This window comes from Heteronotia binoei, chromosome 18, assembly GCF_032191835.1.
Source record: "Heteronotia binoei isolate CCM8104 ecotype False Entrance Well chromosome 18, APGP_CSIRO_Hbin_v1, whole genome shotgun sequence".
Taxonomy (NCBI): domain Eukaryota; kingdom Metazoa; phylum Chordata; class Lepidosauria; order Squamata; family Gekkonidae; genus Heteronotia; species Heteronotia binoei.
In genome coordinates, this window is record NC_083240.1 from 38,126,211 (window position 1) to 38,139,768 (window position 13,558).

A 13,558-nucleotide genomic window follows, 5' to 3' on the forward strand; every position below is an offset into this window, starting at 1 on the left:
AGCTGGAAGGGGGTTATGTTGTTGTATAGTGTTACAAATCTGGCATGGCATAATGTTTAGATTATGTCCACACAGACCTGGGTTCAAATCTCGGTTCTACCATGAGGCTCACTGGTTGACCTTGGCTTACTCACTGTATCTCATCCCAACTTATCTCACAAAGCTGCTGTAAGGGGAGGGGGGAGATAACAGAACAGATTTTATCTGGTGGTGTGAACTTTTTAGAATTTCGTTTTTATTGTACCTTTCTGGAAGTTCAGGGTAGCCTGGGCAAAATTGGAATTAATAGAGACAAAGTTTAGACCACAGAAACCCACCGTGTCCCTTATTCTTGCCCATTAAATATTGATTTCTAAAATGAACATAATACTGAAGTTGAAGAATATTTTAACAGAATAATATGGTAATGATTAATCATGAATAATGGCTTGAGCATAGTGTATGGATTAATATTATCTTGCACTTTGATCTTCCAGCACATCTTGGATGCTGACTATTAATAAGCAACAGATTTTCTAATCACTCCCCCTTGACAAATGCAGTTTGTAAATGGCGTTTACATCTCAGAATTCTAGACAGGCAATCCATTTGCAATGCTGAATTTATCTTTTTTGCATCCTTCTATAATAAAAGGCCAATGTGCTTCCCTTATGACTATATTGATCTTCCTGGCTACATCTATACATTTCAATTTTCATCCCGCCTTTCCCTGCAAGGAGTTCTGGGTGGCAGTGCACACCGTTATTTCCTCCTCAATGTTATCCTCACAACCATCCTGTGAGGTAGGTGCGGCTGAGAGGGCAGGACTGTTCCAAGGTCCCCATGTGGCTGAGTATAGATTTGAATTCAGGTCTCTGTATTCTAACAATACACAACAAATGTTGAGAACCTTGGTTTGCTGGTGTATCTTCTATATTCCATCCAGCAATTTCAGCACAATCTAACTGCAAACTACAATGGGTTTTGCTAATGTTTTACATTAGTCTTAAAAAGCTACCTTCGTGTTGCATTAAGAAAAACAGGGGGCTACTCAGAAAATAATTTTTGTATGTGTGCAGGTGTGTTGAAAAAAAAATGAAGAGAAACTTCACTGACAACTCCACCCGTACTACAGCAGGTATCAATATTTTATTAGCACTAAAGTTGCAAATGTACATTAGTAGAAACATGCATGCTGTTGTGATAAATGAGGCATCGGCCTGGCTGACAGAATGGGCTGCAATAGTCTAAGAATTGCCACCAGTATGCAAAATATCTTGGCAGCCAACCCCGCTCCCCAGCCCCCAATAACTACAGCACTGTTCATATGTTACAGTGAAGGCTTATACATCCTACCTGTAAATCAGGTTGCAAGAAACAGCCAACACGCGTTCACTTTATAAATGAAACCATGGACTAAAAAGGCAAAGGTAGAGGTAGTCCCCTGTGCAAGCACCAGTCGTTTCCGACTCTGGGGTGATGTCGCATCATGACGTTTTCACGGCAGACTTTTTTATGGGGTGGTTTGCCATTGCCTTCCCCAGTCATCTACACTTTCCCCCCAGCAAGCTGGGTACTCATTTTACCGACCTCAGAAGGATGGAAGGGTGAGTCAACCTGGAGCTGACTACCTGAAACCAGCTTCCTCCGGGATTGAACTCAGGTTGTAAGCAGAGAGTTTGGCTGCAGTACTGCAGCTTTACCATGGGATAAATGCAGGGTTTGAATAACATGTGCAGCTGTACATGTGTTGTCTGCAAAACAAGAATAACTAAATACACATATAAAAAAAATCAGGTGTATACTATACACAGATTGCATGAGCCTTCACTTTAACTTGTGAACAAAGCTATCGTCTTTCTCCTTCTCCCCACTGCCTACTTAATTACAAATTGTAAAATCTTTAGAGCACAGCATACATTATTTTTCAATGTCATGTCACTGTGAAAAGGCCGTGTCCATTGACAATGCACTGCCATCTCCCAATGACAAACAGCAGCGGAATAAATTACGCAACAACACACGAATACATGAAGCTGTCTTAAACTGAATCAGACCCTTGGTCCATCAAAGTCATATTGTCTACTCAGACCGGCAGTGGCTCTCCAGGGTCTCAGGCATGGGAGCTCATAGGCCAATGCCTACTTGGTCTAATTTTTAATCCATCCCTGCAGGGGAGCTTTATGAGTGGCTCAGTGTCCCTCATCTGCAGCAAATGGCAAATGGCTGGATTGCAGTATGTGCTCTAATATTACAAATTTTATTTTACATCGAACAGTTTACCATTATGTTGCAAATCCACCTTTTTAGGCTGCCTACCTGTGCCGCTGTTCAACCAGAAAAAGAGAACCAGACAGCCACTGACTTCGAACCCGCTTAAAAATGAGCCAAGTGCCAGTAGCACAGCAGAAACTTTGGACCTTTCTACCATGCTAGCAGGTACACAGTGTTCAGCATTTTATCACCCCTCTGTAACTCCTGTCTCAATAGATTTTACTTTCGTTGGAACATTCGCTAACGTTCCAGGGTAATTTGTGTCAGTTGTCAAAGCATCGCACATTTTTCCGCTTCAAAAACACAACAGAAGGCGAGCTTTTAAATTAAGTGTCTTGAAATGGTGCCCTTTTCCTCTGAATGTTGACGTTCCTTACAAGAAGGAGCGTTTTCTGGTGGATTACCATACTCTTGGAGAAGAGATGCCAGTTGTCCTCCTCGTAGGCTTGAAATAGCTACATTATGGCAGGACTAACTATTGTAATAAGAATTCATCCTATTGCTGCATTTAAACGGGGAGGGGGGAATTCTTCTGTAGTGAATGGATTTCTGCTTTTCAATTGCTTTGTGCTTTTACAACACTGCCTTGGGAAAATGGTAATGTGCAACCATAAAATAATTGCTTATTCAGCTTTTTTAAGAGGCAATGGTAGACTGTGCTCCATTTGCTCAGTGTCCACTTATACAGAATGAAACCAATAGATTATACTGACAGCTGCTTATGCTAAGAGAAGAAGGGACCACAAGCCGCTATATTGATACGCCAGGTCCAGAGGCAGTGTGTTTCTATTTATTTAGATCGTTTGAAACTCTGCTTTCTATTCAAAAGAAGCACACATCTGATCTTCCAGATGCTGGGGATGGATAACAGGATACAGCTCTCAGCTTCAGGTTCTCTTTGTATAGCATCTAATTGGCCAGTGAAGGAAACAGAACTACATGGACCTCTGGTCTGATCAGCACTCACTGGTGAAATCAGGGAGGAACACCCCAGTTCTTACAACAAGACCTCCCTACCATGTTGTTGAAACTAGTGTGCTTATGATACACCATATTCACTTGCTCTGTAACTGCCTCTCCTACGTCCATTTAAAAGTTAAGGAAGCATGTGTTGTTTGGTTTCAATAAGGCAGAAAAACATAGCTGCCTGTCAAGTTCATCAATAAAACATAGCAGCTGCAGTCCGTGAAATGACAGACCATGCACTGCACAGTACTTTAGTGATCATGCATCTGTTTTAACAACACATTGCACATGTGTGCATGCATACAGAGAGATTTAACTAATAGATAGTGAGGTAAAGCTGCTGAATAATGACAGCTCAAGCAGTTCACACTGATTTTTAACAAGCATCTGCAAAAGGCAGACATTAGACACCGTAATTTACCAAGGACAAGAACCAGCAAAAAAGGGACTGTCCCTGGTAAAAAGGGACTGTCCCTGGTAAAAAGGGACGGTTAGAGCACATGTTGATCCAGCAAAATTGAAATCAGTATCCTATTACAAGAATGCTATGGGTTAAACCGATAGAAAGGCTCATCTCTTAGTGCTCCTGTAATGTAAGGGCTCTGGGGACTATTTTGAACAATATGACAGTGAACCAAAGTCTCACAGTGCTCACCTAGAGAGTTTTTTGAACATCTATAGTACTTAATGTTGGAGAATGCTGTGTGTGTGTGTGAGCGAGAGATAGTGAGAGAGAGAGAACATATCCCTGTTATGAGCACAGACCAAATTAGTTCACAGCAAATAATATGGGTTTCTTTTTTTTTGCAAGATCTCAGATTAGGTATTGCAAGATTGCATACTTATACATCATTAACTGTTCCACATCTTTTGATTTTTAAAGATTTTGGCTGGGAAGTTGCAAAGCCAGAACCAACTCAGCTACAGAAAACAACAGGCATTGAGTATGTTTTCTAAATTCCTTTATCCCATGATACTAATGTATTTAACTACTTGCAATTAATGTCTTAAATCTTACTTTTCCTGTGAGATCTTAAAAATTATGGAAATAAATATTTTTAAAACTGGCTGTGTCGATATTATCCAGTGCAAACTCTTAATACTGTGTCTCTGAAGTCCAACAGAGCTTTCTATGCCTTCTCCTCTATTAAAACAACAAACTCCATCCAAGTCCATTGAATCAAGTACAGGAAGGAATGTGAACAACTGGAGGTTGGTACCATTTTTAATAACTTGTGTCCATTTACTGTTGAGAACACAGTGTTGCTGATTCAGGTCATGACAAATGCCTGAACTGGCCATGAAAGTTTGGTTTGCTGTGATCCACACATCTGACTTTTGAATTCAGATACTGAAGATCTAGCTTACTCTTGTATAGGAATTAGGTGACTATGACTGTACCACTTCACCTACAGTCACATTTTGGAAAGTTGCTCTATTTTTAAAAAATCCTTGCCGAATACAAAGCAGTATTCCCTCTATGCTGAGTTAGCGTGAGCTAGCTCACAGATTTTTAGCCTCCAGCTCACACATTTTTGTCTTAGTTCAGGAAGGAGGACCCCAGAGCACACTAATTTATGCAAGAGCTCACAACTTTAATGCCAGTAGCTCACAAAGTAGAATTTTTGCTCACAAGACTGCAGTTTAGAGGGAATATTGATTGATTAGAGGGAACTGATTCAGAGATACAGTGAGAGAGAGAGAGAGAGAGAGAGAGAGAGAGAGAGAGAGTAGAGAGTCAACATGGCAAGGAAAGGGCAGCGGAAATAAAACTTCTCTCTGTATTCTGCCAGTTTTTTATTCGCATGAAGGTATCACTTGCAGTCCACAGAGGTCCAATCTATTCCGTTACCTCAGGACTCAGATGGCGTGCGGTACAAAAATGTGCTACCACTTTGGAAGTGGTAGCTTTTTGAGCCATCTCAGAGATGCCTAAGGATAGGGTGAGTACAGGAGCGGGACAGGAAGCAGATGTGCTTGTTTGGACTTGATTCTTTAATCTGTCCAGGAGGCATCCCTGTGTTCGCTTAAAGTGCTGATCTGGACTCAGCCATATTCAGCCTGTTCTATGCCAATTATCTTGGCTAGCACACAAGTTCTGAACTCAAGTCAAGATGCTGGTTTCAATCTTTAATCTCCTGCATGGCCTGGGAATATCATATTTCTTTCTATATGAACCAGCCCACCAACTAAGATCTAGTCAATAGGCATTGCTTGCTATCCTGTCTCAACCATGTTGCTAGCTAGAAGTAGTACTTTTAATGTTATAGGTGCTAAAAGCTGGAACCTCCTTGTGGGAGATGTTAGGAAACCTCAATCTTTGTTAGGGTTCTGGAAAGGTTGAAGATCTTTCTTTAACCACACGAATTTGGCAGATTTGTGTCATTCTACAAAGAAATTATTTTACTTATTTATTTATAATTTATTTTTATTTATTTTATAAATAATTATTTATATATAACTTATTTTTATTTATACTTACCTGAGCTTGAAATGATTTTTGCATGAAGGTGAATATTTTGAACAAACAAGGTGACGTAGTCTACAGGGAAAAAAGCCGAGTAAATCAGAAGGTAAAGACAGAAGAGAAGACAGATTAGAAGGGATCCAAATACTGGATAAATTAATAATATGTTAAGGTTTATTAAGTGCAGCATCCCCTCTCCATAGTATCTAGTATGGTGAACATGCTATTATGCCACATTTCAGACACACACCATTGGCAGCCAGGTATCTGTACCTGCCCTGACTTTGATGGCTCAAGCTAGCTTGATGTCAAATTTTGGAAGCTAAGCAAGGTCGGCTCTGGGTTAGTATGTGGAGCGGAGAGAGCCAAAGAGGTCCACAGCCACAGCACAGAGGCAGGCAATGGCAAACCACCTCCCAATGTCTCTTGCCTTGAAAACCCTAGGGCAGGGGTGTCAAACTCATGAAGGCTGAATCTGACATAAATGAGACCTTGTCAGGCCAAGCCATGTTGGGTTGGACCAGGCCATGTGTGCACCTATTTATGATTAGGTAGCAGAGATATAAACTTTATAAAGGACACAGACAAGCGCAAAGATTTAAAAAAAAAAAAAAAACCCTTAAAACATCCTTAAAATATTAGCATTCAGTCTTAAAGGTACTTTCTTTGTATTTCTCCCATGGGGTCCAGGGAACTGGGCAAAGGAAAAGGGCAAAGGAAGCTCTCACTCTTTCCTTCCTTCCCCAGGGGTCCAGGAGGGGGAGGAGCCTCAGCCAATAGAAGGAATAGAGGCTTGGCTCAGTAGTTCTGCTGTGCCTGGCAAAGCAAGCTCTTCTCCCCTTCCTCCCCAAGGGAGGAGCCTCAGCCAGTGGAGAAAATACAGGTTTTGCTCTGTAGCTCCTGTGCTGTTGAGCAAGCCTGGCAAAGCAAGCTGTGATGCAGAAGGGAGCAAGAGAGAGGGAGAAGGAAGCAGATGGCAGCCAGTTGCTCAGGGGCCTGATAGGAGCCCTCTGGGGACATGATTCGGCCCCTGGGCTGCATGTTTGACAACCCTACCGGATGCAACATGATGGCAAAATGTTGCCGGTTGCAACATGATGGCACTTTTCATCATCTCTGAACCTGGGGGAGAAAAACACAGAAACCTGTATGGCCAGGACATTATGGAGGGAAGAAGTAGATGCCCATTTAGATCAAAATCTAATTTGTCCCTGTGTAAAATTTATGTGGGATCATTTGACTCGTCTTCAGAGGGACTGCTCTGGAGTATATGGCTGATGATCGTGATACTGGATGCTGTAGTTATTCCTGGAATTAATATGGGGGAGGAAGGGTTTCAAGCAGTGGGATTCTTACAAGGAATGATTATATAGACAGTTACATATTAAGCTATATAAAATGATTTCACTTCAGGCTAGGGGGAAAAAAGTCAGTTCTGACATTTGGAAAAGAAATGACTGTGTGACATTTGGCTGCAGAACTGAAAACAGAAAGATTCCAAAGCTGGAGTATGGCTCCAGTTACTTGCCAGAGACAGGATCACGTCAGAAGAAACTTCCTGGCCCTCCAAAAGCATCACAAAACATCAGCACAGGAACAGCTGGGCAAAGTTATTCATCTACAGTGCAACAGCTAGGACTACCAAACATCATGCCGAGAAGCCAGCTGGGTACATCCTATATGGTCAGACACAACCCACAACAACAGAAAGTGAATGAGAAAAAAGCTGATCATATCCAAGGTGACAAAATGATTCAGGTAAAATTGAAACACACCTGCTTGTTTGGTATTTTTTTTTTTAATCAGGGCTTGAGTTTTTGTTTTAACCCACCTACCTAAATTTACAGCTTCTTATGACAACTGTAGTGAATAAATGTCTTTCCATTTTTAAAATAGTTTCCTATGGATTGGATCCAGTCTGTTTTCTGCTAATGGAAACTGTGATTTCCACCAATTCCGTCTTCCTGCTGCAGACCCCCCCCCCCTTTGCCTCTCATGCTATTCTTGAGGATCCCTGTCTGCCAGGAACAGTATTTTGGTCAGTGGTCTGCAGCTGGAAGGGACAAGGCAGGAAATTCTGTTCTGCAACAGAAGTGCCTTGTGTTAGCATAACATTTAGTCTGGATCCAGCAATATGGACCTTTTAAATTACACCATACTGTATGCACAAAAAAAAGGGGGCCAGATTTCTTGATGAAAAAAGTAAAAAGGTAAAGGTAGTCCCCTGTGCAAGCACCAGTCATTTCTGACTCTGGGGTGACATCGCATCACAACGTTTTCACAGCAGACTTTTTTACAGGGTGGTTTGCCACTGCCTTCCCCAGTCCTCTACACTCCCCCTCCCCCAGCAAGCTGGGGACTCATTTGACTGACCTCGGAAGGATGGAAGGCTGAGTCAACCTTGAGCCAGCTACCTGAACCCAGCTTCTGCTGGGATTGAACTTGGACTGCAGTACTGCAGCTTTACCACTCTGCACCATGGGGCTCATTTCACTGTTGAAGCAGTGTTGATGAAAAAGTAGTGACAAGTTAATGACTCTTATTTCAGTTTAGAATCTGTTTGGTATTTATGACTTCTTTCAGTGAGCTTTTTTTTGGGGGGGGGGGGAACGTGTGTTTCTGAGTGTTCTGCCACAGCTCATAAGACTGGCACCAGCACATTGAGGGTCAGCGGGTGCTGCCCCCTGAGAACTGCCACTTTGTTTTGCCTGTCATGCACGCACTGCGCAGCACCCACTGTGGCAGAGAACCACTTGAGAGTTCGGCCACACCAACCCACACATGGGCATAAGAGAAGGTTTTGAACCTGAATGTGGGGACAACCGTCATTTATATTTAAAAGTTTGCAAGAAACAACATAGAGAGCTGAACTAAATATAGAAAATTCTTATCAAACCCAAATGCCAACCGGTTGGGTGGGCTGGTCACAGAATTCACAGTCATGAACATTTCAAAAGAAGCAGGGAGTTCAACTTTTAAAAAAAGTTTTAAAAAAAGTTGAACTGCTTACAAAGCAGCTGGCTGTGAGTATCCCCTGACAAAGCTGCACAGAATCTCACTGCATAAGGAAAAGAGTTTCTGAAGAAATGCTGCCCAGTTCATAATACTGTTGAGTATTGCGAGCTTAAGACTTTTATCTTCTAAGCCAGTTAATTATAAACTTTGGGAACGTCACCAGTAAAAAGTAAACAAACCTACAGGGTTGGATCCAAGACTGAATTTCCCAATGACAGAAGTTTCCTGCTTCTCCTTCTCCCACTGCTCACCAGTCTCCACAAAATTCTGATCCTGGGGGAATATGGAGCCCTGAGGGATGCCAGGAAGAGGGTATGATGTGAGAAAAGGGAATTGGTGAAAACTGCCTATTTTGTCTAGATCTAACCCACAATGTGGATTACTTATAAACAAGTTGGGGATCCACAAGGGTGGTGGTGGGGGGAACAATGTTGGAAGTCCCCTGATTTCCAGGGTGTGAACAAACCAGTTTCCCATCTTCCCTTTCCCCCTTTAATGGATTCTAAGCAGCCCTCAACATTTCAACACCTCCTGAAGTGTTCTCAGTCCTCACCAGATAATTTTCTGAAGGTTTTCTTCTCTGATCGTCCTATTTTTATTCATAGGAGTCTTTCAAGTGAATAAAAACAGCAGCCTTACCAGTGGGTGGGTCACTTGTGCAGCTTTCACAATGGAATGGACGGCTATCTTAAATGCAATCATTTGAGCAGTGAGGGCTGTTCCATTTACAGCACCAACACAACCAACTTAGTGGTAGAGCATCTGCTTGGGAAGCAGAAGGTCCCAGGTTCAATCCCCGGCATCTCCAGGCAAGTAGGTGTGAAAAACCTCAGCTTGAGACCCTGGAGAGCCGCTGCCAGTCTGAGTAGACAATACTGACTTTGATGGACCCAGGGTCTGATTCAGTAGAAGGCAGCTTCATATGTTCTCTTCCTTACATCCCAGGCATGGCATTAGTAAGTTTTATTTATTTATTTATTTATTTATTTGATTTATATCCCGCCCTACCCCACCAAGGCGGGCTCAGGGTGGCTCACAATACAAAGATTCTAACATAAAGTTCAAATTTAAATATAATAACAATTAACATAGTTAAAAAATTAAAACATTAAAAAACATTTAAAAACAGTGCATTCGTCCAACAACATGCAATCCATACACTTCCTTCAGTTTTTGGTACTTTAGTGGTTTGGTGCCGGTCAGTTATAGGCCAACCGGAAGCGGACTGTCTTACAGGCCCTGCGGAATTGTCCAATATCCCGCGGGGCCCTGACCTCTTTTTAAAAAGCATGAAGGTTAGCCAAGGTTTACTTCTATTCTGAAAGCTCAAAATAAACATTTAAAAATATTTTTATGAATGAAGAGTTCTATACATGTGTTCTGGCAAATTATTGTTCCTTTAGATCAATATTACTGCTCGTAATGAAGCAAGTGGCATATATTTTACATTAGCCCAGCCTTTCCAGCATGCTGGCTTTAGAAAAATAACTTTTACTGTGCCAAGAAAAGTAGAAAATTGCCTTTCTTACACAGGAATGATGGGCAGGGCTGGCCCTAGAGTATCTGGCAGCCCAGGCAAGGCTAACGTCTGGTGCCCTTCCCCCCTCATTGGAAACCATTTTTCAAAAACAGATGAATTGTGGGGGAAATGAAAAGCACAACACTTGAACTTGCTCCCTGACATGGAGAGCCCAGGCAAGCCTGATCTTGTCAGATCTCAGAAGCTGAGCAGGACCAACTTTGGCAAATATTTGGAGGGCAGCCCTCCTTCACTGAGTTACATGGGGGCACCCAGTTTGGCTCCCCCAGAAGGCCAGCACCCTAGGCAATTGTCTAGTATGCCTAGTGGCAGGGCTGGCCCTGATGATGGGATCCAACGATTCATAGCCTAGGAGGTATGGCAGTCCTCATAGCAGGCTGTGGAATTGCCCTGGCGTAACTAGCTGGAACATGGCGAAATTGCTGTCCTCAGAACAGGCAGAAAGGCAAATCTACTATGAGTTCTGTCTCACACACGCACGGCCTCTAGTATCACAAAAACGAGATTTCAGCGGCAGAAGAGCAAATAATGATCAGTTTCAGAATATGTGCACTCACCTAAAAACCCACATATTCCAAGTCTTTCGCTGACACGTCCCTTTTATTTTCTTTCTATGTGAAAGAAAGCACCATCCTGTCAACTCAGAATGAAAGAAAAAGACCGTTCGCTCAGAATCCTGTCTGTAGTCATTGAGAGTATGAAACACTGGAGCCAGTATACCAATAAAACACCACTGTTGTTTGAAGTATTAGGTAAGAACAATATCTTTGTGGCATTCTCAGGAATTTTCCAGGAAATCTTTTCTTTAATGTTGCAGTCACTTCATTGATTGTCTGAGCAGGAGGTGCTTCTGGGCAGTCATACAACACACAGCTACTTTCACATGTCACTAAAGAGCCAGTTTGGTGTAGTGGTTAAGTGCACGGGCTCTTATCTGGGAGAACCAGGTTTAATTCTCCATTCCTCCACTTGCAGCTGCTGGAATGGCATCGGGCAGCCATAGCTCTCGCAGGAGTTGTCCTTGAAAGGGCAGCTTCTGGGAGAACTCTCTCAGCCCCACCTACCTCACAGGGTAGCTGTTGCGGGGGAAGAAGATAAAGGATATTGTAAGCCGCTCTGAGACTCCGATTTAGAGAGCAAGGTGGGGTATTATTCTACAGTCTTCTTCTTTAAAAAAAAAATCAATTCTTGGATAACCCAGTAGAGAGATCCAGGGCCAATTTCACACCGGACAAAATCACCAAAAATGGCACAAACATTATTAGGTGTTGGTAGTTCCTCTTGTGGAATGGCACTCCTTTTTTAGTGCTGGTTCTCATTTGGAAAGTGGCCTACCCATCCTTCTGTCACAGAGTTGCTTGCTGAAATTGGATAAAGACACTCAATTGTAGTAGCAATGACATAGCACATGATTTAATTTGCTGGGGAGGTAGCTTGAGAAATGACATATAAAGTCTGAACATACATAATTCTTGCTCACAATTCCTGCTGCACTAGATAGGAAGCACGGCAACCCCATCATATGTCTCATGCAAAGCAGGAAGGGTTCCTTCAAACCGGAGACTGTGTAATGTCATGACATCAGTTACACGGTTGGAAGGATATTATCCTAAACACAGGAACCAGCACATGCCTGATGCCATTACTCCATGCTCTCCTCTTCCTGTGCCACTGCTAATATTTAGATTGGTTTAAAGGGAGGTGGTTGGAAGAAGGTCTACAAATTCTATATATATCAACACACTTCTAGCTCCCACCCTGGAGTACTCTATACAGTCTACTGTCTACAGCTAAGTACAATCTATGTTACAACTACAAGTGTTCCGCTTGGACAGGAACTCAAAACTGAAGGATTTCTAACAGGCATTCTTGGAATTATGATCCCCATGCGGTGAAGTAAAGGAATAGATCAACCAAGACAGACTGGTATCAGGAAATTGTCTATTCTTCTCTGTTTCATTTAGGCATTCTGGATTCTGCAGTTACCCCCGGACTGTACAGTGCAAAGACTTTCCTTTTGAGAGATGGGAAGGAGAGTGTCTCATGTGTATTCTATGAGATTGTAAGTATTTTTCATATATAATCAGGACATGTAAAGAAGGTACCTCAAATAACATCATAACAACATAATTCTAATATACAAAGAAACATATAACAATTAGAAAATAAATTCTATACAGAATTGTGGAGTCTTGGCAATGGAACTCTTCCTCCCCTGTTTGGCCATATGTGATTTTTACCAACTATAACCAGAATTCCCCATAAACTATATCTATTCATAGAATCATAGAGTTGGAAGTGGCCATATGGGCCCATGTAGTCCAGCTCCTGCTGAGTGCAGGATTAATTTAAAGCATCCCCAGCAAGTCTTTGACCAACCACTGCTTGAAGACTCCCAGTTTATTAAATTAAACAGAGAATGTAATTAGTTAAATTAAACAGAATTAAATTAACCCAAATTTAATTTTACTTAAAGCAATTTAGCCCATAAGTTACAATGGGAACAGACATCCAGATACAACTGTTGTACAACCTGTAATCCTTCACTCATTGTAAAAACAGCTTGTTTTTATGCTAAGCAAAAGACAGAAAACAAACTTTTACCATACTTCTAAACCAGGACCGGGAACTGCCACGATTAATCCGAGGTCGGGCCCATAGGTGTGTGGGAAATTATGACACAAGTCGGAAGCTCTTCAGGTGTGTCTCTGTAAGACCAGCCAGTGTTCCCGAACAACAAACTTTTCAAGATTTTGTCAGAATTGCAGATGTTGAGATGGGTGAATATGTGAAAGCAAGTAATGAAGTCTAAGTGTTCACAGCCGAAACCTATGAAGGAAAGCAAGCACCAATGAAAAGCTGCTCAGAACTCTTACTGGCAGCAAAGTTTCGTTATTATAATCAATTGCATTGTTACATGCTGCCTAAAAATAAAGGAGTTTTTGTTTATTGGTTTAAACTGGAGTCGCTTATTAGTTTTTCCTGCTGTTACTATAACAAGTGGGCTGGTACTAAATGAGGACAACTCGCTCTGGCTTTTACGAGGTTTCCAATTAGATGTCAACACATGGCTTCATGGAAGAAGAGGGACATCTGGAAAGGACCTGGAGAACTTGGATGCAGCCCAATTGCTAACTCATGGGAGTGCAATGAAGGATAGTTTATATTATCCACTTTAGCTTTTATCCAAGATAAAATACTATCTGTTGGATAGATTCCTGTTACATACAACCAATAGTGATTCCTTGGCGACATTGAAGAGGGTACAGTAGAATCCTCGGGTGGGGGAAGGGCCTCCCCCTTGTTTTGCATTTTCA

At 42.0% G+C, this 13,558-nt stretch overlaps 1 protein-coding gene across 1 annotated transcript; it reads left to right on the top strand.

The window, feature by feature from the left end:
- Positions 1-1,049: 1,049 nt before the first annotated feature.
- On the top strand, positions 1,050-13,087 carry SPATA22 (spermatogenesis associated 22). The gene is made up of 8 exons (XM_060258976.1): positions 1,050-1,117; positions 2,290-2,418; positions 4,103-4,163; positions 4,336-4,435; positions 7,100-7,444; positions 10,864-10,993; positions 12,206-12,303; positions 12,862-13,087. The coding sequence occupies exons 1-8, from the start codon at positions 1,075-1,077 to the stop codon at positions 13,051-13,053; spliced, it is 1,098 nt and encodes a 365-aa protein (XP_060114959.1). The 5' UTR covers positions 1,050-1,074; the 3' UTR covers positions 13,054-13,087.
- The last annotated feature ends 471 nt before the right edge of the window (positions 13,088-13,558 follow it).